Source organism: Melospiza melodia, chromosome 22 (genome assembly GCF_035770615.1).
Source record: "Melospiza melodia melodia isolate bMelMel2 chromosome 22, bMelMel2.pri, whole genome shotgun sequence".
Lineage (NCBI taxonomy): Eukaryota > Metazoa > Chordata > Aves > Passeriformes > Passerellidae > Melospiza > Melospiza melodia.
Window position 1 is genome coordinate 9,408,775 of NC_086215.1, and position 27,936 is coordinate 9,436,710.

The following is a 27,936-nucleotide window of genomic DNA, read 5'->3' on the forward strand; positions in this document are numbered from 1 at the left end:
TTCATTTTGTTGCCAGCTTCACTTTATTTACATCAAGACAGTCCAAATGGCTTCCACAGCCATGGGGTTTGCAGAGCAGCAGCCTCTTAATGTGCTAAGTACAAACAGCAGGCAGGGCAGCACAGCCCTGCCAACAAGAGCCAAGGGGCTTGGAAGATGACAGTTTTGAAATGTTCCTATTAACATAAAGGGGAATAACACACAGGTATGGAGTCTGGGATGCCCAGTTTGTTAAGGTCAGTCCCTCAGCAGCTGGAGAAGAGCACACAGGGCTGCCAGGAGGAGTCAGGGTCACTGCAGGATTCAGAATGCAACACAACAAATAACTAAAGCTGAACAATGCACAGATGCTGATTCTCCCCATTCCACTGAAACACTCAGTCCTGCACAGCACAAGGAGCTGGACAGGCCCAGGCAGCAATAAAAGCTTCCCCACACACCTCCAAGGCAGCTCCTACCAGTAAAGGATGTTTGTTCTGGGTGTGGATGCATTAGGGATGAGTTTTCCTGGCAATCACAGCCTGAACCAGCACCTGGTGCTGGGCAGAGCAAGGCACTGGTGTCTCCCTGAGCTGGGCCCTGCCTGGCAGAGGGTCAAGGCACAAAGCTGGAATTATCCCTGCAGGAACAGAAATGGAACTGAAGCTGAAGCCTAAAAACTGTGGCTCACTTGCTGCAGCAAAGCCACTGCCACACTGCTGTGACAAGGGACAGCAGGACACTCCCTGCTCAGTGGAGATGGCACAACCTGGCCCACTCCCTGCACCCTCAGGTTGTCTCCACACAAAGCTCAGTGCATGTGAAATGCTGCTCTTCACCTCCTGAGACACACACAAGCTCCACAAAACACACACTTGTACTTAACAGCGACCCAAAGGAATTCTTAGTAGAAATAATTCCAGTTTTATTGTGAAATGTTATGATGTGAGGAAGGTTTTCTTAAAAATAATTTGGTTTTTTCGCCATCCTCTTTTAGTGGCTGCATGTTCTGCAGGAGCACAGTGGAAAGAATCCAGCAGTAACACCTAGAAAGATCTACCTGCCCTTTTCATCCCAGTCATCTCCAAATTCTCAATACACAGAAACTCAAATGATATTTCCAATAACTGTTAATAGATGTTGGACCAAGATTCCACAGTGCTGTTGATCCCTGCTCACAGGGACACAGTGGGACCAAAGAGACCTCACAGGTTTTAATCTGCAGATTGTGTTGCCCCTGCAACAAGAAAGGGATTCCAACTGATAGAGCAGCAGCAAGAGCAAAACTCAAGGCACGTTTATATAAACAAAAACTCTTTTCTTCCTATAAAAACAGGCAATAAAATATATACAAAATAAGTAGAATTCTCTCTGTTCAACCAATGTACATCTGCCTCACTCTTCCCTGAGGCAGTAGTGGAGCACTAGCAAGAACCACTGGTATCACATTTTCAACACTCAGTTTTGCTATGAAATAAATTAGACATATTAGTGCAAAGGGAAAAGAAGTCTGTCCTTTGGATTTTGGGGTTGGGTTGTTGGGTTTTGTTTTTGCTTTACTCTGGTTCTTCATAAAAAAATTACATCTCTAAGAAATTAGCATTTACACAAAAAAACTAAGAAGCTATGTATTTGCCAAATATCTTAAAATAATTCTGTATACTGTACAAATATACACTGTTAAACATTTACAACCTCAGCTTCCTAGATGACTCAACCCACTGCTCTTCCAAGCAATGCAGCTACCCAACTTCTCTTTTCAAAACCTCAAAGGTACCATCTGTCAGGTATTAAATCCCTTCACAATTAGGGACAGGATGGGAAAGAGATCCTCTGATAGTAGTGGTATCAATAGATGGGAGTTCCAGCTGTGCTAAATAATTTAAAACACAGTCCTTGCTCGACAGAAATCTGGGAATAGATTTTCAGTAATGAGCCCACAGTGAAGTCAGTGAAAGAACTTTCTTCTCTTGGCAGAGCTTGATTCTGAGTTCTCTGGTGATTCCTGGGATGGTCTCCTTGACACACCACGAGAGTCTTTGTTCCACTCACTGCCACTGCTCTGAGCTCCTTCCCTGGGGGCTCTGGAACCGCTTTTGGACACGGCTGCTCTCCGGTCACCCTCGTGCTGGGCTGAGGGAGGGGCTGGGGGCAGCACACTGCCCTGTCCTGCTGCCTGCTGGGCCTTCCTGGCACTTTCTGTTCTGCACACCTGATCCCTGGCAGCTGGGGACACGTGCAGGCCTTGCTGTGCTGCTGATCCTGGCGTGCTCTGGGCTGACCTCAAGGGCTGCTCCTTCCCTTTGCCTTCAGCTCGAGTGGCCAGGCTGGCCAGCCTGGGGTCCCGGGGCTTCTCTGGGATGGCACCAAGTGCTGCAGCCCCCGAGGGTGCAGGGGCACTGCTGCTCCTCTTGGGATCTGCAGATGGAACTCCTGAGGGTGCAGGAGCACTGCTGCTCCTCCTGGGATCTGCAGCTGGAACCCCTGAGGGTGCAGGGGCACTGCTGCTCCTCCTGGAGTCTGCAGATGGGGTCCCTGAGGGTGCAGGGGCACTGCCCCTCCTGGGATCTGCAGATGGGGTCCCCACAGATACAGGGGCACTGCTCCTCCTGGAATCAGCAGCTGGAACCCCTGAGGGTGCAGGGGCACTGCTGCTCCTCTTGGGATCTGCAGCTGGGGTCCCCAAAGGTGCAGGGGCACTGGCCCTCCTGGAATCTGCAGCTCCAGCCCCAATAGATGCAGGGGTACTGCTCCTCCTGGAATCTGTTGCTGGAGCCCCCATGGCTGCAGGAGCACTGACCCTCCTGGAATCTGTTGCTACAGCCCCCACAGATGCAGGGGCACTGACACTCCTGGGAACTGCAGCTGGAGCCCCAAGAGATGCAGGGGCACTGCCCCTGTTGGAATCTGCAGCTGCAGCCCCTGCAGGCTGTGTGGGCCCTCGGCTTCCTTGGGGCACTGCATGGCCAGGGCCAGCAGCAAGTTCCCGTGGGCTGCTCCCAGAATTTCCAGGCTCACTCCTCTTGCCACTGGAAGAAGCAGCCTGCACCACAGGAGATGTCATAGTCCCTCCTTTGGATGGGGGTTGTCCTGGTGGCCTGAGCTTCAAAATCCTGAGAGCTTCTTTCTTGTAACTTTTTTCTGTTGTCCTAATAATGGCACCTCTCTTCTGAGCATCCTGAATCAAGTGATTCCAGTTTTCATCTCCCTTTAAAAAAAAAGAAAAACAGAAAAAAAAACCTGTTACCAGCAAGAAATCAACACAAATGGACAGAGGTGTCAGAGGATGTATAACCTCTTTAATCAAGGTACCTGACACAACTGTCATGGAAACCAATGCTATGTTCCTTCTGGAATGGAAGAATCTTATGTTTCAGGTGCAAAACAGCAACAGACACTCTGGCTGCTGTAACACAGGGAAGGCACTTTGAGCCATCAGAACTTCCAAAAATGACAAAATTTCTCAATTTCTCAATTTCCAGGGGTTCCCCTCGGAGGCGCGGGGCTTTAGCGCCCCCCAGTGGCCAACTAACACAAACCCCCCTCCCGCCCTGGGGAAAGCGCAAAACCCAAAAACCCTGCAGGACACAAAATTCACTTTCTTGCACAGACTGAGGACAGTCTGAGGGCGCTGCTCAGTGCCCCAGCCCAGGGGGGGCTCCCAGAGCCCTCTCCATCCCCACTGCACCTACCATGAGCGTCTGCAGCCGGCCCAGGATGAAGAGGCTGAACCGGGCTCGGGTGATGGTGACATTCAGGCGCTGGAGGCTGGCCAGGAACCTGAGTGACAAGACAAAAACTAAGCTCCTCAACTGCTTCTTCCACAAGAAGGTTTAAAGGGTTAGGAGGAAAGGACATAAAATGAAATGTCACTGAAATTAACAGCAGCAGTTCCTGCCCAGACCCCGCGGCAGCAGCCCTGCCTTACGCGAAAGGCTGAGCATAAATTGTGTTTTCTTTCTTTCACCACTGATTCCTTGCAGGGAATTCCAGTTCTTTCCAGCTCTTGTTGTTGCTGTTTCCTTTCTTAGAGTAAATCCCCTCTTAATGCCAACCACTGCTCCTTAAACGTTCCTTAAAGTACTGAGGATATTCAACCTCACTTCACCTATCAAGACTTTAAGCTTCTTTTTGACTCCAACTGAAATAGATTAATAATATTTGGCAGTATTAATGGGAAAACACCCTACTGAAATACTGAACACTGCACATGAATATTTTATTTTAAAGGTGACCTGCACTGGAAGCACATCAAGGCAGACTTTTGCTTTGTCATGCTTCAAGAGGGGAGAGTTTATCCTTGCAGAAATCTGGTTTTGCACTAGGAAAATTGCCTGGTTTGGTTTTCAGGGATTACAATCCACAATACTGAAACTTAAACAAATGCTGAGTGTATTCTTAAAAGTTGATTTCAGTGAGCATTCATTTACCAGGACTCAAAAAAAGGTTTGTGAGACTAATACCAACTGTAAGAGCTTCCAAAATACACAGCTTAGTCTTTACTAACAAAATCCACAATTCAAAAGTCCAACCTAATCTGAGCAGGTTCACTGTCAATGCCTGACTCTGTGGTCACTGAGACCTCATCTGCAGCAAATTCACAACCCTGCAGTGAAGATGCAAAAACCACAGAGTCACCTAAAAAAATTTGGACAGTGCAGGAAATAAGAGAAGCAGAAGCAGAGTGGATCCAGCAGCACAGATAGAGTTCTCTAGGACTTGAGAAATGAAAAAGGGGAGACCTTGAAAGTCTACTAAATATTCCTGACAGCTTTTACAACTGAAAGACAAGAAGGTTATTTTCCCAGGAAGGAGGGAGGGAAAAAATCCATTGTTATTCCTTGGAGTTTTCTTCTCCCAGTTACTTTCAGAGTAAATTTAATGCTGGACTAGCACACCTGGAGAGCAAAATCCTTCACTCAGGCTACAAGATCATAGGTAAGGGTGTGGCAAAAATCCCATCACACCTTGCCAAGGGCACCTGACCCTGAAACAGAGATGTCCAAGCCAACAGCAGGTACAGCTGCTAAGGCACTGCACTGGCACAGCTTGAATATAAACCTTTATATATTAATGTATGAACACAGTAAGCTGGAAAGTTCCTGCTGAAAGAGCAGACAGAAGTTAAATCTCATGTCAGCAAAAAGAACTGGCAGGTTCCAGCTGCCTTCCATTCCCAAACTCAATCAATCAGATTAAGTCTTCAAAAGGCATTATTGTTGTTTATCATAAGATTTGGATTCCTTCTCTTCCCAAAGTGGATCAGCACAATTAAAAGCCATTTTTCTTGCAGAGAATGAGCATCAGAGAAATATAAGCAGCTTACTGAAACGTATGTGTAGAAAGAAAGATTTTTGTTTATATGACCAGATTTTTGCTAGTTTAACTTAGAAGGCAGTGAACTCTAAGAAGGCATATTTCATATTTTCACTACCATTTTTTAAACTAAAAGGATCCACAAGTTACAGAACTCTGCAACTGCTGTAAGTGCTCTGGGGGTAAACAGCACAGTCAGTTTAGTTCCTTCTGTTTCAGACAGAAAAACCCATAAAATTAAGAAATCTGCAATCCTGAGTTAAGACTTGCTGCTAATCTGTCCCATTTTAGAAGACAAGCACACTCATCTACAAATCCCAGATCCAAGTCTGGTACACCACATTCCAAGTGACATGCACAACTAATTAACAAGAATTTTACAGACATTAGCAGGAGAATGGGTTTCACTTGGAGAACAGCATGCAGGAAGTTACAAGGTGTACCAAAAGCCCCAAGAACAATAACTGCTGCAGTAATAATGCAAAGAGCCAAGATCCCAAGGCCAACCCTGCCAAATCCAGGCAGTGGCAGGACAAGGGAGCTGTGCAAAGGGATCAGCACTTAATACAGAGCACACCACCAGCATCTCCCTGTTGCTCAGACATCTCAGACCACTAATTCTTGCTCTGAGACATCCTTTATTCACTGCCTGGTAGAAGTGATTTGTTCTCTGTAACTTCCTAACCAGTCCTATTACAAACATGATTTTCTCTGCAGTGTCCCTGGGAATGGGACTGGCAATCCCTGCAGGCACATACCCAATGGATCCCTTGGTGCTGTTTGCCTGCAGGTGTGGCAGAGTGGAGCCCTCGGAGCTGTTTGCCCTCACACAGGACACGATGATGCAATCCTTCTCCCGGCCCTGGAACGCATCCACCGTGTCCACCTCTCCTGGGCTGGGGAGAAACACAATGAGCAGCTTGCCCATCCTCACTTGGGGTTTTAAACAACACACTGATGCAAACAGCCTAAACACTAAATGCTCATGTGTGAAACCACCAGGGTAAGTTTCTCATTTAGTACATGAGTATAAACCTGAATTTACTTTTCTGAGATCAGCAACATTACTGCAAATATGTTTGGGTCCACACAGCATGGAATTTTAAGTTCTTTTATTCAGAACTATAATCAAAGCATGTGGGTAATAACTAAGAATGGCACAAAGAGACCACACCTATTTTAGGCAAGAGGGTTACAAGTCCCCTTTAAAGGCACAATCAAGCACAAATTTTAGCAGTACAGAAAGAAGCTGGAGACCTTTACCATTATTTAAGGGGATAAACAAAGGATTAATATGCAAGAGCCAAGATCCATTTGAAAGTTTGTGGTTTCTTTACCTGTTATTCTTAAACACACTGTCCAGTTGTTCCTGGATTTTCTTTTTCTGTGCACTGTAAGGGGTAATTATTCCAATGCGACGAAGGCCCAGATCCTTCCTTTTCTCTTTAATTGTTCTAATTAACTCCATCACCAGCTTCACTTCCCGAGGATTGCTGTAAGAGCTGCACAGGACAAACAGGAAACATTACAGGAACACCTCTGAGAGATCTTTCCAATTCAATGCTTTGGGGAATTTTGGTTTTTGAACTTTTACAGCTTTTTTCACACAGAGGATCAAAGAACTTGGCAAGCAGACCCTGAGGAGGGTGTACTAAGCCTGGGAAGTGCAGGCAGTGAAAAGTTGCACTTCCACATTCCCTCAGCACCTTCAGCTGTGCTCTCCTTACAGAACAGGCAAAGGGACGGCTGAGCTGCCACCTCCTGGCATCTCCTCAGTGTGCACCTGGGAAAGGGAAGTCACTGATAAAATCAGGAATTCAAACTCTTACTGAAGTTAACAGAGACTGCAGGCACTTCCTGGCATCTAACAGTGGGTCAAACCAGGATTAAAACCAGTTTCAGATTTAAGAAAATCTCTGGTTTTTGTGAAATTAAATCTTATCAGCTGGAAAATGCAGTTCTAGCTACTTGATGCATACTGGAACAACAAAGGAGAGAACACAGCTCTTCTGTAGGCAATTAATTCTCAGAAAATCTAAACTGTGGCTGAATTAGAATTTTACTTACTCATTGTCTCGCTCCTCACGACCATCAGCTACATCAAAAATCAGGTAGGGCTGGAATGGCCATTCTGAAGAACATCTGTTCTCCTCTATTGCCCTGGAAATGATGTTTTTATCACAAGGCAACCATACAACTAAGAAATTCTAAGAACTTAATACTCCATTTATTTCCATCATGGTTATCAAACACAAGCAGCTCTCCAAGAAAAGAGGAGCTGACCCTGAAGTACCCCCAAAGGAAGTTTAAATTAGATATAAAGAAATTTTTTTCACAGAAAGGGCAGTAAAGCATTGGAACAGATTGTCCAGGAAGTGAGAATCACTGTTCCTGGAAGTGTTCAAAAACCACATGGATTTGGCAGTGAGGACTTGATTTAATGGTGGAAATGGTTGACTCATGAGCCCGATGGCACTGAAAGTCTTTTCCAACTTTGACCATTTTATGATTGTAACTTTCAGTTCTTTTCCTCCCCAGAATCCTTAACTTTTCCTGCCACCCAAATAGATTGAGGCCTAAAATGAACTCTATATGACTAATTTTAAGAGACCTTACCTCACCTACCACACCCAGCACTAACAGAGATGGACTGCACACTTTCTCCCATTAACCAACTTTCCCCCTCCCAAAACCTCAAGCATTTTCAGACTCACAAGAACACACTGACATCAAAAAATTGCTTTGAAATACCCTCAGCTCAGGAAGGAGAATAGAGAGCTACTCACTTGGCAGTTTTTAGAGTCCTGCCATACACATAGTTGGATGGGAAGAGGCAGATGTCTGGGTGCATCCTGTACTGCACTGTCAGCTGCACCACAGGCAGGCTGTGCAGCATGTTCCTCTGCACTTGCTCCTCCAGGTGCTTCTGCAGTCGGGCCATCAGAGACTGGTCATAGCCATACTGCTGAGCTTTCTGCCACAGGGAGAACAGGAAATTTCATCTGCCATCTCATTCCCCAGCAGTCCAAGTGTTTTGGTGAATTTGCAAGTCAATTTGGTGTTTTAAACTTCTAAACTGCTGACAAAATGACAGCTGCTCGTGCTTCAGTTTTCCATGTGTGTTGTCTTATTTCACCTACACAAATCTGAATTTTTGTGTCTAGTCTTTAACAAAACAACTTCTCCTTGTGAATCACAATACAGTAGAAAGTTAAGAACATCAGCCATAATGAAAAGAAAGACTTTCCAGGTGAGATCTTGTTAAATAAACATACAACATCTAAAGAAGCCACCGTGGTTTTCCTCCTTTCTTTACCAGCTGTTTAACACAGCCCTTATTGCTGGAGACAAGATGTGCTCCTATATATTTCTCCTTAAACACCTCTAGGGTCAGGAAGTCTCCAAACAAACAAGAAGTCTTCATCCTTCTCAAGGAATAGGGTAGTGACAGAAGCTCTCAGAATGACAAAACAGATCCTGCCACAACACATCTCTCACAAACCAAGTGCCCAACTTAAAGTTTGTATTGCCTCATTGAAATCTTCCCCTCCTCCCCAATTTAAATATTTCCTATAGATACTGTTCTTTAACCATATCCATTCTATGGCAAGAAAAAAGCACAGAGCTTGAACACTTACTACTGATTTGACAGTAGGAGGGAGCTGTTTGGGATCTCCAACCAGGACCAGTTTATTACAGCGATGGATCAGTGGGATCAGAGTTTCCACCTCACAGGACTGCCCTGCCTTTGGAATATGCAAACAGGACAAAAGTAGAAGTTGTAAGCAAAGAAGGGAAGTACATTAAATTACTTGTAACACAGCCAGAATAACTCAAATGCTTTAAGTCTTCTAAAAAAAACATTTAAAAAAGAGGAAAAAGGATTTTTCTCTAGTAAAAAAACTAGAAATATTTATTTTATTATTATATATGCAAAGCTCTCCAAATAGATAAAAATATAACCAAACCATCTGGAAATCTATAAAGTAAAAACCATGGCTGAAGTGTGGCTCTACATAAAAGCTGTCTGCCATTACAGCACCAAACAAGTCAGGAAAAAAAAATCAATTAAAAGTTATTCTTTCTCCTCATGGTCCTACTGGCGACAGGGCAGGCAACAAACAAATACTGCAGCAGCAGCAAAGAGCCCCAGGGTGGCCAAGCAGAGCCCAGGGCAGGTGTGGAGGTGGCAGGGGCTGCAGCTCCCACGCTGCACTGACCTCATCCACGATGACACAGCTGAAGGGATCCAGCCCCTGGCGGGAGAAGGCCGATTCCAGCAGGCTCCCCCCGCTGGTGCTCAGCGTGCAGCAGATGATGTCAGACTCCAGGATGATGTCTGCCTGCACCTTCTGGGAGTGCACCCGAACCTTCAAGCACAACAGGACACCCTGGTGAAAATTCAGCCTTAACTGCAACAGTCAATGCTCCTGTTTGGGCTTTTTCCCCAATATGCAGCCAGAGCACACCCAGATTTCACACCTTACTCAGCTCATGGCCTTGATCCATTTACCCACGACTCTATAAATGCTCTCAGCTACATCAAAACCAAATTCCACCACAATTAAAGGACACCAGGTATAAAAATACATCAGCTGAAGTTTATTAGAGATAATTTCTCCTACCTCCTTTAGCTGAGAAGCAAGTTGTTGTCTCTCCTTTGCAAGTCTGCCAATTTCATCATTTAACATTTGACTCTAGACAGGGGGAAAATTAAACAGGAACCACCTTTAGCACCACCCATTTCCCATATACCTTTTTCCCCCTTCATACCCTAATTCATTTCCTAAACATGTAGACTTGCTCAGACAGTCTTTTAGTATCAAAATGGTCTCAAGAAGCCAATCAGTTTCTTGGAAAGCTGTCCCCATATTTAGGCATTGCAACACACAGTACCAAGTCTTACATATTTGTGCAACCGAGAAATGGTTTATCACCAGAAATCTCTAATTTGGCATAAATGCCAAATTCTTAGACAAAAAAAAATGGAAAACTTCAAGTGCAACACATACTCCAAAACCTCAGATCATGAGGTATCTTCCTGTATTTTCAGTGAAACAAAGCTTTGAACATATAATCAATTTAAACCTTTAAGATTCATAAATATGGTTATATTAAAATCTAACTAGTGGCAGAACCAAGTGAAGGCTACTGAATGATAGAGCAACAAGTGGCTCAGTCAACCAGTGGGAAATACTGGCACAAATAAACAAAAAATTCCTGATGTAAAGTTCTCCATTCCCTCTCATGGTGCTACCAACTTTTCCATTAGTTGAAAAAGTAGGTGAAGAAAGAGTGACATCAAAAACCAGAGCTGTCTTTGTGTTATGAACACAAAACCACAAAGAAGATTACAACTTGTCTTGCTACCTCTCTCTTCTCACATCTGTGCATGGCACGCTCTCGAGAGAGCATGTCCAGCTTCTGGTCCAGAGCTTCTTTCTTCTTCTGAATGTCCTGGTCACAGTCACCTGGCTTTCGTTCTGGAATAAACCAAAGGAGGCACAGAAAAGCTGTTACAGAAAAGCTGAACTCCAAATTGGACACATGCATTTTTTGCTGCACTTTCCCATTTTCTATTCAAATTTTATCTCGTACAATGATGACAATGAGAATTGCTTCCAACTGTAGTTCTCAAATGCTGTATTGCTTCAAAAATGATGGCTTTAACATGTGTGCAATGTAATTTATTAAACAAAAGGGTCACTTTGCTTATTTTTTCCCTTTTCCTTAGATCCTGGCTCATATACAAACTGCCACTTTTCCACTAGAACTGACAAAACCCAATGTTTTATGAAATACTATTTTAGAAAAATCTTCCTTCTTTCTAGACACATAATCCCATGTGGAAAGCATCACCAAGCTCTTAGAGGAGAATGAAGAAAAGTCTGGTTTCCATGTTACTTACTCATTCTGTGCTCAACTTGCTTATCCAGGCTGAATCCCCTCACTTCATTGTTGATTGATTTTTCAGGACCAAGTCGCACTAATTTGATATCACCACAATTTCCTGTTTACAAATCAGAGTCAAAATACTCTTAAATTACTCCAACTGTATCTATGCTTTGCTATGACAATTTAAAAAAATATAAAGCATCATGGATATCAAACAAGGCTTTTCTAATTACCTGGAGTTTTCAACACCTGACTTGTATTTAAATGCAGCCACAAAAAAAAATTCAGTAATTCCAAACCTTATTAAACGTGTTGCTCACATTTTAGTTGTGGCTAACATTAAGAATGTTATTTTGAATTAATGAAACTTCCTCTTATTCTCAGGTTTATCTAAAACTTCCAGAATTCCTAACTTGGACAATGCTGAGTCCCATCAGCATCAAGTAATGCAATTGGTAAGTCAATACCAAAATAACATTTGGTTACAATGCAGATATTTTTCCCCTTGCCACAAACTAGATGTCTTTAACAGAATTAATCTACTTTGTGTTAGTCACAAACTGGGAGGAGGAAAAATGAGAAGCTTAGACATATCAAAATTTTCACCAGTCTGTTTCCCATGACCCAAAAAGTCCAATTTTATTCAAAATAAAGGCAAGGGACTTGTGTTCAAATCCCCAAAGAGTACTTAAAAACTGATGAACTTAAACTAACAGAAGGAGGAAAGGGTCCATGTCTATACAAAACAAAGTGTAACTTATTAAAAAACCTCATAATACACCTTTCAGAAAAGCACATTAAAGTTAACAATAAAAGTACAGTGCATGATCAACTGCTTCATTTCCTCCTCCAGGTTTTGCCCATTTAACATGAAAACAATTTAAAAACAAACCATACCCAAAGGCTCCTGTTTGTTTTGGCATTTTTCCTTAAATGCAATGATGATCTTTTTCATGAGTTCATCAACAGCAGCATTTGATGGTGCACACACTAGAAAACGGTTTGGCTTAATCTTGGAGTTTTTTTTCCGAGCTGTTTTCTCATTCCTAGTGTTCTGCAGATTAATTAACAACGAACAAGTTCCTTAGATTGTTTTCACCTGAGACTGAGCAGCCAGACTGTACATTCATCTGAACCAAACCCCAGCACATGACCATGCTCACTTACTTCTCTCAAAACACGGGACAGGAGTCCTACAATAGTTTTTGATTTCCCTGTCCCAGGAGGTCCATGGATGAGGCAGATCTTGGGAAGTCCTGGGTGCTGCTTTACCATAGCATAAGCTGTCTCAATGGCTCTCTTCTGATCTTCATTGTATTCATTCATGTATGAAACCTGAAGGAATAAACAGAGCAAAAAATAATGAATTCATGTCGATCACACCTTCCACATCAATTTTCTATTCTTTCAGAATGTCCTCACCTCTCCAGCTAGAGCTCAAAAGCTGGAAGGGCAGGGAAGCTTTTGATTCTAGGTTTGCTCTAGACACACACCCAATCCTCACTTGAAGTAGGTTTTGTTCACTGCCACACCTTTATTTCACAATACCTTTTCCATCCTATGTTTTATTTCCTGAAAATTCCCCAGTAAGGGGAAGGAAAACTGAGAGCAGTTGGAAGCTCACTGTAACAACAGAGTACAAACACCTGAGCAAGTTCAGATTCGTCTCCTCCACCCCAGCAGCCAACTCTGAGGAGAGCAGTGTCTCAGTGCTTTTGAAACATGGCTATTTTCTCTTAGTCATCTCAAAAACCAAACCTGCAGAACTCATGAGGCCCAAAAGCTTTTTCTGTTAACCCTGGCACTCCCAGCTGCACAACTTACAGCACTTCCTGAGGCAACAGGCAGATCTCTGGGACAGAAGTCATTGTAACTTGGATTTATGATGGGTCTAACCAGGGGGCTCCTGCTCAGCAGCAGGAGACCTTTGAATTTTCTGTGTGTGGTCACCAGGGAGCCAACCACCACACACTTCACTTGCTTATGGATAAAGAATGACAAATTGCCTTGGGTTTGCACAGTAAGATGACAGGCAGTCTGCTGCTCTTTTTGTCCTGTTAAAAAAGAATAAAAAAAACCAAGTTGTTAATTCAAAAACTATCCAAATCATTTACTGAAAAATATTCCAGTAAGTTAATTAATTCACCAGAACAAGGTGCTGTCTTCTGCTAGGGAATCAACAGTGAATTCTTGCAAAATCCCAACACTTCCCCATCCCACCAAAGAAAAGAAAAAGACCAAACAAAAAACTCTGTACAACCACTCAGATCCCTGCTTTACTAAGGCAGGTTCTGGGTACTTGGAAATCCTGGTTTCAATTGAAATCCTGGTTTCAATTGAAATCACAGTTTCAATTCCCAAAGACACTGACAATTTTAGATTGAGAGATCACAGAAATTCATGGCACTTCCTATCTCCTGGCAATACCATCCTGAAGATGAGTGCAGAGCATTTACTCATCAGTAGTTTCCGTTTCTACATGAAGTTCTAGAAAAATGATGGACAGCAGGGCTGCAGCTTCAGTTCCTGATTTTTACAAAGCTTCTAGCATGGAACAGACCTGCTACAGAGGAAAAACAACTCCATTTCCTCTGAGGCCAGTGGTACATTAAAATTACCAACAGCCAGCTATGAAGAAGCATTTTATGGCACCAAGGACCCCATTTTTATTTCTAGCCCTGGTACTCACTATTTGCACAGCCAGATGCACGAGCAAAACGTGTCACAAGGCCAACATGATTCACTGTGTGGTACTCCATCCCACTTTCTTCCCCAAAAGTGTCCTTCTGCTTGTGGACCTTCAAAAGGATTAAGTCATCCTCCTTTGGATGGAGCTGCCTTGCCAAATCACTCTCTCGTAGATGAGCTGTCCAAAAGACAAATTAAAATCACAAGGTTGAAAAGAAAATGGTTACATTTTCTACATGACTGCAGAAGTACTGTTAACTTTTTAAAGCTGTTAAAGGCTATAGCAAAAGATTACTGTGGAAATTTTAACTCCATTCTGCACTCTTAAGCCTGAGCACAGCACTGTATAAAAACAGAGCAAGTCAAGGACAATTTTATCAAAACAAGCTGAAAAAAATCCTAGATGAGAGAGATGGAAGGCACAAACTCCCTGTAAAATACATGGTTCTCTTACATTCATGCCATAGAATAGCAAAGTTGAAATCCTTTCTATATTTAAAGCAAACACAAAAAACTCTGCCTCAAACTGCCAGCTCATTATAATGCATCATCTACTTGAAAATCAGATTTTAAAAAAAACAAACCCTCACCTGTAAAATGTGCTGTATTCATGTCAGCAGAAAAGTTCTCTAAGTAGAAGTAATAACCTCTCTCTCTTACTTTCTGGTTTTCTACCCATTCTTGTGCCAGCTACATGTTGAAAAGGAAACAATAATACTTTGAAGGGTTTAGTGTATCAGAAGAAAAGCTTACCATGACTCAAAGGGCAAATAAATGAAATAAAACTATAAGACTGTCAATTCAATATATCAGGAGTCTTACTCATTTCTTTTCTTTCACATAAGCATACCCATTACATATAAACACACAGGGCAAACAAAAGTTCTTCCTTGCCACTCACCCATTTCATGTACTTTCTTAAACTCCTTCACAACTACTCTGAGTCTTCCCTGATTGCATTTTCACCTTAAAATATCAGTATTAACCTGGCATTGGCTTTATTTTCTACCTTATTTCTATAGAAGAAGTGATGCAATGACTGAACTTGAAAGCATTCAGACATTAATTGAAGGAACACTGTTTTGTCGCTATTAAGCTATAAACTAATAAAGACTATTAAGCTATAAATCAATAAAAAATACTTCCTGGATTAACCTTCCCTCTCATGTAAGTTCTCAACAGAAACCAAAACCAGATTTTCATCCTCTGCCATTGAAAGACTTCAGTTTCTTAAAGACTTCTGTTTTGAGCTTTATACACTATAGAGAGGAAAATCACATTCTTTGCCACTCCTCTTATTGTGGACGTGCACCAGGAAAAAAGAAACACTTCACTGATTTGAGTAACTCTGGTCATCCCCAATCTTAAACATAGCTTTTTGGATTATCTACCCAAATTGTTCCTCTATTCTGATCTCCAGCTGAATGTTTTCAAAGGTAAATAGAGGACATAAACCAGGTTTTAGTATCTTGGTAAAATTTCTCAGTGTTGATGAAACCAAAGCAAAAAGCAGAAAGCTACTTACTGTTTCAAAGGCATTGAGCATCATCAAGGGAAAAAATGTGTCAAAATACTCATTGTAGCCCTGAAAATGGGGAGGAACAGCAGCTACTATGGTGTGCAGAAGATGATTTGGAGTTCCAAAGTAGCTGAAGTTTTCAAACATTTCGTAAGTCCACTTTAGGACTTGGTTAACAAAAATGCTGTAATCGCGCTGCTGGCCAAGAAAAGAGGAGGAGGTTTCTCGGCCAGGCCCTCTGGAAATATTTGAAGCATTGTCATAGTGTTTATTTTGTGACTGGAGAACATTACTGGAACTAAGGGGTTTGAAACTTGGAGATTTGCAGGTTGGATCTCCTGCTGGTGCAGGTTTTGGATACAGTGGTGGCCTCACCACCGCCGGCTTGGCCGCGTTCACTTTGCTTTTTGAAGGTGGGGGAAACTTTCTGCCATCTTCCAGATCTTTGCTGAAGGCTGCGTTCCGTGAAGAACTCGCTGAGCTGAAAATTTTGGCAGTGGAAGGTTTTTTTGTTTTAGGTGGTGGGAGAGAAGGCTTGGCAAACACATGATCTGCCCCTGGACTGGTGGCTGGGTGTTTACTGCAGTACTCTCCAGGTTTTTCCACCTGTTCCATACAATCTTTATCTTTACATTTTACAACAGCTGAGACTTCATTCTGCTGAAGGCTTTCATCAACATCCATCTCCTCTGGGGTCTTACTACCTATAGTAGCATCTTGAACACTTTCCTCCTGAGAACATAACTCCATATCCACAGGATCTAACTGAGTTAAAAACAGATTATCATCACCTTCATCACTGCTTTCATCTGATTTACACCCATTTTGCTTTGGAGTTTTCATCTCACACTCAGGCAGGACAGTGCAACCTTTTCCTGAAGACTCATCTTTATCACCTTCAAGTGCAGTGGAAGAGAGACTTGAATCCATGGGGACAGGAGGAACCACAACACTGCTACCCTCCCATTTGCTGTTCCAGTCTGAAGAACGAGGCATTTTAGAGGAATTTGCCACCTCCTCCACAGAGAGGCTCTCAAATTTTCTCTCGCTGGCAGAAAAACAAGCAGCCTCCTCTCTTTTTTTCTCCCTTTGGTTTTCAACAGATTCTTTAACAGCTCCCAGTTCAAAACTTTGAGCCTTTTGTACCACAGGTTTTGCGTACATTTTGGTAACTTTGTTTCTACTCTCCAAACTTCCCGCAGATTTTTTCACGCTTCTTCTGGACTTTAGATACTGGCGGTCTTGGCAGGCCAGCAGTTTTTTATTCCCTTTCACAGACAAACGCTGAGCCTCGATCTGTTTGGTTCTCTTTTTCTGCGTGACTCCAATCCTGCCCGCAGCTTTGCCGTGGCTGCGCAGCAGGGCCAGGCTCTCCAGGGAGGGCTGCGACAAATCGAACGCCTTGCGGGGCCCCTTCTTCAGGCCAAGCTTTTCTGCAGTTGATGCTGGAGCAGGGCTCTGCCGGACCTTCCGTGGAGGAACCACAGCAGGCATCGACCTGCCAGGCTGAGAACGTTCTGTTGTGCTTTGCAGTGGTGTTTTATTTTTGGCTGTTTTAACAACAGGAGGTTTTTTAGGACTTCTCTGAACAGCTGGTGCTGATTTACATTTTGCTGTGGGCTTCTGTGGGCTTGTGCTCTTTTTCTTAAGGGCCAGCTTTGAAGCTAATGAGATGGGAGATGTAGATGTTGTGGGTTCAGGCACTTTTGAGTCCAGGGTGAAGCCTTCAGCAGTATCTTTGTCTGCACATTTCTCCAGTTGACCTTTTGCCTCTTCCTTGCCAACTGATTCTTCCAAGGTTGAATTAGTCGCTTCTTTGGTATCACTAGCTTCTTGCTGATAAGAAGTATTTTCTGTCTGCTTTTCTATTGAGCTTGCTGCCTCTTCCATGGCCTCATCACTAAAGTAAGGCAGATCATAGCCCCAGTCATTTAAGTTATCATTCTGGCAGTCATCTGAATTACCTGTCTCAGGTGCTGGTGAAACACCATCTTGTTTATACTCCTGAGTTGTCTCCACAGCATACGCTTGAGTGTCTTGCCAAGCTGAAAAAACCTCATCTTCTGTTTCAAATTCAAAATACTGAGACTCACAGTCATCCAGTAAGAGGGGAGAGCCTGGAGACTTTGATTCTCTTTTAGTGTCACTATCAGAAGTGCTGCTGGAAGTTGAAGATGGCTCTGCACACACATTTTCATTCTTGGTTTTTGATTCCTCTTTCTCAGCCACACCTTTTTCTTCATCAGAAGAGTCTGAAATTACAATGACTTGATTGCTAAGTTGATCACCACCACTGGGACACTTGGTACTTTGGCCCTCGTTGGAAGATCTTACAGAACCTTTCACTTTCCTTTTAATATCAGACACATTTTGGTACACTGAGCTTTCCTGGTTGGTTGCAATGGGAAAATTAAGACTTTTGGCATAAGCAGCTAAAGATAATTTACTGAGTTCTCTATCAACCTGGGAGTCTGATAAATCATCATCTTCAGAAACAGTCTTCACAAAATTCTCCTCTTTCTTCCCCACTGAACTGTTTTCCCTCCTGAAATATTCTGAAAACTCAAACAACCTGTCACTTGATTCATGCTTCACTGACAGTGGCCTGATCACATCCCTCTTATTTTCAGAGCTAAATGGAAAATAACCACATGCTGAAATTTTATCCCTACAAGAGGTCTCCGAAAATTGATTTTTGCAGTCATATTTATCCAAATTATTTAAATTAGGCTGCTCCTGGTTTGAAGTCTGAACGTTCGTGCTCCTCTTAAAGAAAGACGACAACGATGGACCCGATTTTTCTTCTGTTGATACTTTTTTCAGTGAGTTGTCATTATGTCCTAAAAGCAAAGTACTGTCATCTTCCTTCCCTTGCATGCCAGCTTCATTTCTAGAGGAGTTACAGGAATCCAGTGATGCTTCCTTGGACACCTGTTTAGTGGGGACCAGTCTGGACTGGAACACACTGTTTGCACTTGTCTCTTGCACACTTTTGCAACTCCTTGAAGATGGAAAATCAAGATGAGTCTGAGCAGACAGATATGGTGTTTTGGATTCTGCTTTGTGTTTCACTTCTAACTCTCTGCCTCTCCTGAAATCTGAATGCTCAGTATTTGAATTGAAGCACTGATCATCCGTATTGCACTTCCCTGCCACAAGGTCAGAGCTCCTATTTTCCTGAGCTTTCCCACACACTTTTGTTGCCAAAGAGTTCTGTGGGAAGACAAACTCCTGATCTGTCAAGTCATTAGGCTCTTTTTTGATATTCATCAAGAGGCCTTCTGTGGATGTGGAAGATGTTGAGCTTCTACATGCATCTCTACATTCCTCTTCCCAGGCATTCTTTCTCCTATGCAAAGGGTTCTCTTGACAATCTCTGCCTTCCTTTGACACGACAAATGGTGAACAAAGGTCCCTCCTCTCATGTCCACTCATCTTGTACCCATCATCACACACATTCCTCTCCTGCTTTGTAGAGACACTCGGCAAAGCTGTTGAGCTTGACTTGCTCCCTCCAGCCAAAGAGCTGCTCAGCGCTTTGCCCTTTATACTTCTTATAACTTGCTTTAAGCACATTTGCAGCTCCTGGGTTTCCTGGCTGCTCAGCTGCCAGCCCACAGCTCGATTTCCCCGCAGGAGGAGGTTCAGTTTGTCCAGGTACTGCTTGCAGAGGGCGTGCTGGCCGAGCTGGTAGCCCTCCTTGAGCAGGCTGCGGATGAGCTGCACGCAGGCGTGCTGCACCGAGCTGGGCGCCTGCAAGGAGCCCGCGGCCGAGCCCTTGGCAAACAGCCCCGGAGCCTTCTCACTGCAGCGAGTGAAGGCTCTGCTTGGGAGCGTGGCACACCTCACCACCGCCTCCACCCACTCCTGGGAGCTGATCCACAGCAAGTGCAGGCACTTCTTGCTTCTGTGCAGCTCAACGATGGACACCAAGATGAGGAGGAAGAACTCGGAGATTTTGTCGCACTCCTGGAATCGTTCGATGAGGATGTCTTTGATTTCTGAGCAGAGGTAGTGGATGACCTCTACTATATAGGCTACACCCAAGTCCTTGAGATCCATGAGGGACTGAACAAAAGGGATGAACCAGAGGAACGTGCTGTGATGGACACGCATGTCTCTGCCAATGTCAGACTGAAGCATGTTAGCCAGGGTGTGCATATCTTCATACATGTTGGGGCAGTACTCTGGGCAAATGGCAGCCTTCCAGCCAGTGTCCTGAAAAATACATCCACCACACAACAGCCTCAGTGATAGGCACAGTTTAATATGGCAGCCTTCTTGTAGCCAAGCTTTTTTGTTACTTCCTTTCATATATTTGTTCATTAAACGGTAACAGTTCTTATATCCCAATGTAAGTAATTAAAAAAATGCAAAAAATAAAGATCACACACATCTAATTTCCTAAAACATTACCTATGAAATTAGTGTGAAGTAGTAGTTCCTTTAAAAATCATTGTGAACTATTCAAAGACACATGATCACATTCATGATCACACAATTTACCCTCAGATAATCAAAAACATATGGAAAGCCTTTAAAAGACACTGCATAAATGCAATACATTGACATCAAGAGATGACCACACTTGGAAATGTTTATTCTTGACAACATCATTAAGTGACCCCAGTTCAAAGAAAAGGAATATAAAATACTGGTTTAGTACCTTTTGAGGCTTCTCTGTGTTATAATTATACACAATCTGACTGCAGGACATCATGTCATCACCATAGTCTGATTCTGGTTCAGCTTTTGTCCTGAAAAGAAACACAGATTACTACAGCCTCACACTATTAAAACCCTGAGAAACTCAGGACAGATGTTGCTTTTCAGATACCAAGTGTAGAGCTTGTTTTATCCAGCTTGTAAGAGGTGGGGGAAGTGACTGTCTCAGGAAAAATCTTTCTACTGAGTCATGGATTTGCCTATGTAGAACAATGCCCAGAATGCCATCTACCAAAAAGTCAGGAATTCTCACAAATTTACCAAACCTTGAACATGGCAATTTTCATTAACCTTCAGTGCAAGTTGGTAGTAGCACTAAATAAGCACAGAACAGTTAACAGTCTTCCCAATTCAAGAAAAAAAAAATACTAACAAGTTTAACAGACACACCAGGGTTACCAAAGAGAAGTGAGTATATATTTTTTTGAAGGAACATCACAATTTTAGGGGACCTACTTCAACTTTTCTTTGCTTGAAGTTGGAAAGATGATATTTTTTCAATTGCCATCTCCCTCCCTCAACACAAATTACAGCAGCACTGACAAGAACTGACCTCATAAAACTACTGCGAATATTTTTGATTTCATTGTTGTAGCTGACACTGTTGATTATGGTTTGAAAGGCTTGGACAGGATCAATCAGCTGACCCCAAACTTTAGACCCAAGCTGATCCAAAATAACCATGAAACAGTGTAGGGCAGGCCAGAAGGGGTCAGTGGAATCATCTGAAACACAACAGGAACAGTGGAGAGGGTTGAAAAGCAAGTCCTGGACATTCTTAAGCTAAGCAGAAATTGAAAGAGCTGGTTCTCATTGATTTTTCAAAAATATCAAAGTATTCTAGGAAGTTGCATGAAGCCCTAAAGCAGATAGCCTTCCAGAAGTAATGGGTTAAAACATGGAATGTGAGGCATGTAAAGCAGGGCCTAGCACTAGAACACACGGAGAAAGCACAGCACTAGGAAAACAGATAAGAGGTAGAGCATCATGACAGGAGAAGAGATAAGTATAGGAGAAACTAATGGGCTAAGCAGGTTTAGAGCCAGCAATGTCGAAACGACCCTAAGGGTTTTGCCAAGCCACGGGATCTAAGCCAAGTACACCGGGAATTGACCAAATTAGGAAAGAAGTTCAAAAGTTTAAAGAGGAAGACTCATCAGGAAACCCCAGCCCATGATGAAGGCAACCGGAACGACCACCAAGATGATCCTCAAAAGAGGTGTCCCCGCCCACGCTCCGCCTACACCACGCCCCATATGAATATGCATGATTATGTATCTGATCTGATGTAATCCTATACTCAAAACTGTATAAAAGGCTTGCTTTGTTACGGGAAACTCAGAAATCCACTTTGTGATTTCTCCGACGCGTCGCTAATAAAAATACCTCCTGCTTAATTGACTTAAGCTGAGTCTGATTAGGCAGTCACTCTGCCTGTTTGGGGCAAAATTCGGCATCATGCAACTGTACTTTTTACTGGAAAAAGAATTTAAAAAGTCAAGATCCCTCATTTGTACAGAGACACTGCTCCTTATGCAGTCTTAAATCAAAGGAGCCTGGATGCCCATTATTAATATTAAATAATACTGATATTTCCCCACTCTATGAAACTGATGCTTTCACACTGGTTTTTGCAGGAGTGTGCTAAGAAGTGGCACAACTTACACAGTTTCACTTACACAGCTAATTTATACTTCACAGTTATAATAGAAGCAATTGGTTTCTTCTCCCTCATGTAAGAAAATATCATATCCTCAATAAACACAAATTAAATAAAAATTTGCTCATTTAAGAGCAATTAATTTGCTCATTTAATTTGCTCAATCCTGGTCTTGAGGTCACAAGGCTATTCCCAGACTAAGCCAGATTTAGCAAAAGCACCACCATCCCTTCTCCACTCCAAAGTTTGGATGTCATCTTTCAGTATTTGTCAGTATTTCCCAAATATTGCAACTTTCAAAAGATAAACAGGCTTCAGGTAAAATCACCTCTCATTACACTACTAACAACTTAACAAGGAATTCGCTAAAGATGAAAAATGAGCTATGAACTGCCTTAATCTCAAAACGAGTTACCAGCTGCTTCTTTCTCCATAGTGTGAAGTATAGACTGCATGAAATCATTTTGTTTGTCTGGGCCCAGTAACAGAGAGTCCATAGCTTGTTCTTCCAGCACTGACAGCAACATGCAAATTCCTAGAGAAGAAAAAACAGAAGCAACCTGTCTATATACTTGAAAAAATATGAATTTGTACTGACAAATTTTCAAGCTCTGACTTGAAAGAACTGCTTACAAATAGGAGACTACACAAACTAATTTCTGATCATAAATACTCACCCAGCCAATAATTCTTGTAGTTGGCTGTATCATACAAATGAGCTGGCAGAAGGATGAGTTTACCCTTTTCAAACATTGAAGAGCTGTAAATATCTGGGTTCTCAAAAAGCCCCAACTCAATAACTCTGAACAAACAAGTCAGCACTTCCTCTAAGTCATAGAAATCATCCCTGTCAACCTTTCCTAAATTCCTTGCTGTTAGGATGGCCCATCGACGAATCTAAGGATTGAAACAAATAGTTTTACGTTAATAAAAATTACAAATTCTGTAAGAGGAAGCATTGCTGTTACAAATGGGACAAAGGTGTATTTTTGCTAATAGAATAATTAAAAATAAGTACTCAAAATAATCTTAGAAACAGGCTTGCTGTATCTACAAAATGATGTTGGTAACAAGCTAAAATTCAGGGTAACACCTATGAAGAAAACTCCTTGGGATTTATGTGCAACAGTTGGTTTGTACTAATTTTATGTTATTTACATGTAACTGACCAAGATAATCTACTGAGAGAACTGCTTATTGTAAGAGAGGTCAAGTTTTGTTTACAGATAAATGCACCACACATTTTCTAAAATCATGCAAGACAGTATTCCATCCCTTCAGTATTAACATGTGCACATAACCAGGATTTAGCAGAACAGAAAAAGGAACTCACCACCTCATTTGGGTGGACCAAAAAGAGATAAATTCCTGGGTATTTCTCAAAGACCTGAAAGGAGTCTTGACTTAGTTCCATTCTGCAGAGCACTTCTACACATAGCTCACCTAAAAGAGTAAGAGAGTTATGGTAAGCACTAATTTACAGGCTCACAAAAAGAGTGTATTTAGTATCAAAATAAATTATACATTATTTCTCTGGTTTAAGTGAAAATATTCATTTTCACCTCCTGCAGTGGAACACCACCACTCCCTTCCACAGGGATATGATCAGATACATACTGACTTTCTCATGCAGCAGCAGGTAGGGGTATTTCAGTATTTCCAGCAGGGGCACACGCAGGTTGTTCTCAAAATTTGGGCCCACATAACCAGACAGAGGTGTCTCCCCATGCTCATCAACCAGAAACAGCTCATCTTCTCCTGCTTCCTCATTCATGGATTTCTCCATGTGGGCAACCAGGCGGGAGGTTTCCAAGTCCCACAGGTCCTGTTCAGTGGGGCAAAACAACAATCAAAATGTACTTGTGAAAAAAGTGATGAAAGGACATTTATTACCATATACAGATAATTCATTACATGTTCAAAAATTGAAATCTCATTTTGAAAAGTTTCTCTCTATGCATGGTCCAAAACAGTAAAGTTTTGAAATGGAATTCAACTAGGCAAAGAACAAATCTCTCACTTTAAAGTTGAGACGACAAACTTTTTTAAAATAACCTTCAAACCAGATGCAATGTTAAATATTCATATTCATTTCAATACTTATTTTAGGCACAAAACTTTGTTCCACTGGCCAATACACAGAAAGACACGATACAGGAAAAGAGCATCTTTAGGAAGATAGGACAAGCACTAACAAAATCTTGCCTTCTAACAGATTTTGTAATTAGGGAAAAGAATATAAATATAAATAATGCAAAAAGACTGGCTGATTTGCTGGATATTTGTAGGGATTCACCCACTTACTCATCTTAAGTAACTGCTCCAAACCTCAATTAGACACCAAGTTCATTCACTGCAGTAAATGGACACAAAAAGGAACTTGCAGTAGGTGCAGATTCTCTTATTCCCAGTCTATGGAACTTCAGTCACATGGAATTGCACTCCAGAGCAATCTAGCTGACCAATCTAAAGAGCAACCTTTTAGACTATGATAATTAGCTAAAAACTTTACATGCACAGAAGGGAAACAAGCTAATGATATAATAAATATTATAAAATGCTTTCCTAAAATATAAAGTTGTATACTCCTACAGGAGGACTACAAAAGAGGTCTAAATTTTTTTGATTAATTGCAGTCTTGTAAGGTCTGATCTCTGAAATTGAAACGTAAGAGAAAACTACTAAGTGAAATGAACTGAAGTGAAAGAGAAGTGAAAGCAAACAAAAACAGGAACAAACCAACAACCGAAGAGAAACCAGCAGAAAAGAGAAAACACATTAAAGAAAAGAGCTGTTAGTCTGGCAGATGTTCTTTGTTTCAGATGACAAACCATCTACAGCATGAAAGAAGTCCAAGCTATGGTGTCTAGTCAGCAACTTAAAACTACTGCTTTAGTTCTTGTTAATTTGAATATAGGCAAAACAAGAGGATCTCTCTTTTACAACCACCGTTTGTAAAACTCCATATGAAAAAACGAGACAGTTAAAAAGCAACACAAAAACCCAGTAACACACAGCTACTCCCAAAACCCAGTAACACACAACCCCTCCCCTTACACTGAGGCTTCTTAATTAATCTCTTAATTAATTACCTCATGCAATCTTGGACATTCTTCCCTTGCTTTGTGGTATTCAACCACACACTCCAGGCAGTAACAGAGGTCATCATTGGAGCCTTCAAAATCTTCCTGGGACAGCCTCTGAGCAGCATAGTGCCTCAGGAACTCGGTGGTGTCAGCACCACTCTGTGTGCACCATCGGCATGTGCTCATTCTAGGGGGGGCAAAAAAAGCAGCAATTAAAGCCCAAAGCCTTCAAGTGGCAAAATATTCCCTGTCAGCCACGACAAATTTAAAGCATGAGGAGCGTCAGGATTTCAGTTACTCATTAGCAGTTTCCATGCAGGTGTTGTTACAACATCCAGGTGCGTGCAATTAAACCCATTAGAGCAATTAAAGGGACATCGCACCAGAAATGCCTGTGGAAGGGACAGCACACGGTACAAGTCAAGCACTGTAGTCAAATCTGCAAACTAGGAAAGAAAAGGGTGAAAACTCGTTTTATACTTAAAAAAAAAATCTCCTTACCTGCACATTGCATGATTTCCAGAACTACAATGCAAAGCTCTTTATATTATTTTACTGGCATCTCTAGAATCTAGGTCTAGAGTTTAATTAGCTTCTTTCCTTAATCTCCTACTAAAATTTATAGGTCAACAAATCCCTGTTGTCACAAGCAAAGGGCATTTATGCAGAACTTTCCTGTCTTTGTGATTTTTATAGACAGAGTGCTAAAATTCTCACCACAGATTGCTTTCCTCTAAAAACAAAAATCCTTCACTAAGCAGCAATGGAGTCACCTCAGATCCTGCTAGCCTGAAGAACTCCACAGAGCACTGGAACCACAGAATGGTTTGGGTTGGAAAGGTCCTTAAAGATCATTTCATTCTACACCTTCCACTATCCCAGGCTGCTCCAAGCACCATCCAAACTTTGGACACTTCCAGGGATCCAGGGGCAACCTCTGGGCACCTTGTGCCAAGGTCTCAGCACCCTCACAGGGAAAAACTTTCTCTTAATACTCAATCTAACCCTGCCCTCTGTCAGTTTGAATCCACTCCCCCTTGTCCTACCACGACAGCTCCTGATGAAGAGTCCCTTTCCAGCTTCCTTTTAAGCCCCTTCAGATAATGCAAGGCTGCAAAAGCATGAACTCTTGAACTAACTATACAAAAAGAAAGGTGGTAACTACTTCTATTCAGCATTAAAAAAGCAGATAAAGCCAAGCCATAAGTTTCCTCATACATACACATATAGTGGGAAAACCCAACAATTGTGGCATTTACCTTTGAAAAAGGCAGCTATTTGCTGTGCAGGTGTGCCAGCTCACATGGTGGGAGGGAGAACAGCGCTGCCCTGCAGCCAGGGAAGGGGCTGAGCCCTTCAGCCATACATGTCCTGAGTGCAGAGGGCAGAGCCGTATCCTCAGCAATCCACCCCCTGGTGACCAAGTCCCGGTGGTGTTTCAAAGATCTAGAGCAAAACAGAAATCAAACCACTGAATCACAGCATCAGTCTGGCTGGAAAAGGCCTCTGAGATCACCGAATATCCAACCTGTGACCAAACACCACCTTGTGTCACCCAGAGCAGGGCACTGAGTGCCACATCCAGCTGAACCTCCAGGGATGGTGACCCCACGACCGCCCTGGGCAGCCCATTCCAATACTCAAATATTTAAGAACTCTTTTCAGTGAAGGAATTCCTCCTGATGCTCCAGCCTGGCACTGCTTGAGGCTCTGTCCACTCCTGCCACTCACTACTGAGAGAAGAGGCCAACCCTCACCTAATATAACCTTTTTCCAGGTGGTAATGACTCCACAACCAAAGGTTGTAAAGTAGGTAAATATTTTATTCAGCGCTAGACACAGGGGGAGAATATCTTCCCAAATCCTGCGTGCCCCGACATTCACAAATCCTCTATTTATTCACAAAAAATCATGCATATTCTATAATGCCTATACATATTCAGTAGCTCTCCCCGCCCATTTCCCACATGGTTTGGAAATTAGCTGTGACTGCGCCCTTTATCCTTTTTATTGAGTCAGTGGTCTTTAAATGAGTCTGGGGGCCTGACAAGATGAAGGCTCAAAGTCTTCATAGTTGTTAAACTTTCGAACTCAGGTGTTTTGGCATCGAATTTTCTGGCAAGCTCAGCAGTTTTTATCAGGGGCTTCTCTTATTTGCAAGCTCAGCAGAATTTTATAGGTAACAGGTATCCTTCGGAGGGTCCCCTATCTCTGTCCCGTACGAGCAGAATAACGAATACCATATGTTCACACACATACTGCCTAAACTATCCTAAATTCCTTATTAACCCTTAAATCCCTTGTTTCAGTAGATCAGCAGGAATCAGTTCACCTCACACTCAAGAACTGCTGTGGTATTTAGGTTAACACTTGCATTGATGCATTTCACGAAGCGGTAAGTACAACAGAATCCCTTCTGCCATTCAAATGCGGATGTTTGCCTGGCTTTTCACTCGTAAAAAGCGTCAATATTTACCTATGCCCGCTAAGGGAGAGAATCGCTGCACGGAGCGTGGGCGGGCACACGAACGAACCTGCGAGCAGCGCCGTGCCCTGACTGCTGCGGAGCCCCGGTACCCGCGCACGGAGCACCGAAATCTCTTTCGGTTTCGCACTGGAGCCGCCGCAGCCGCCCCGGTGCCGGTGCTGGCCCCATCACAACCCCAATCCCAACCCCGGCAGCGCTCCCCTCGCCCCGGCCGCCCTGCCCGGTGCCCTCCGTCCCTTCCCGCCAAGCGGGACCCGGCCCGCCCTGAGGCGGCGTGAGGGACCGACACAAAAGGGCGTCCCGGCAGGAGCGCGGGCTCCGCGGCGGCGGCGCGGCACCAGCTCCAAGGCGGTGCGGGGTGAGCCGACGGTCCCTGTTGTGCTCGTGGCTCGCTCCGCTCACCTCACGCCGCTCCGCTCGGTCCGCCCGGCTCGGCCCAGCCCGGCCCGGCCCTCCCGGAGCCGCCGCTGCCGCCCTGAGGCCGCGGCGCTGCCCGCGCTTCCGGACGCGGCCGGATGTGGGCGCTCGCTGCCTCCCGCGGGAGGAGCCTTAAAGCGACAGCGCGGCCCCGGCGGCGGCG

At 43.2% G+C, this 27,936-nt stretch overlaps 1 protein-coding gene across 2 annotated transcripts; it reads right to left on the bottom strand.

Moving 5' to 3' along the window:
• SETX (senataxin) lies at window positions 1–27,836 on the bottom strand. 2 transcript variants are annotated; one of them, XM_063174704.1, is made up of 26 exons: window positions 27,759–27,834; window positions 26,128–26,314; window positions 24,875–25,055; window positions 23,400–23,607; window positions 23,116–23,225; window positions 22,460–22,679; window positions 22,198–22,317; window positions 20,676–20,847; window positions 20,064–20,154; window positions 15,404–19,615; window positions 14,469–14,568; window positions 13,880–14,056; window positions 13,015–13,244; window positions 12,358–12,525; window positions 12,088–12,244; window positions 11,204–11,305; window positions 10,666–10,778; window positions 9,921–9,992; window positions 9,516–9,665; window positions 8,934–9,041; window positions 8,082–8,269; window positions 7,363–7,455; window positions 6,633–6,797; window positions 6,054–6,191; window positions 3,672–3,759; window positions 1–3,187 (listed from the first exon to the last, which is right to left on the bottom strand). In XM_063174704.1, exons 3-26 carry the CDS (start codon window positions 25,052–25,054, stop codon window positions 1,928–1,930), a joined length of 8,622 nt encoding a protein of 2,873 aa, XP_063030774.1. In that variant the 5' UTR covers window position 25,055; window positions 26,128–26,314; window positions 27,759–27,834; the 3' UTR covers window positions 1–1,927. The 2 variants fall into 2 exon arrangements, with proteins under 2 accessions (XP_063030774.1, XP_063030775.1); XM_063174705.1 differs by lacking the exon at window positions 26,128–26,314 and having other exon boundaries at window positions 27,759–27,836.
• Between the last annotated feature and the right edge of the window lie 100 nt (window positions 27,837–27,936).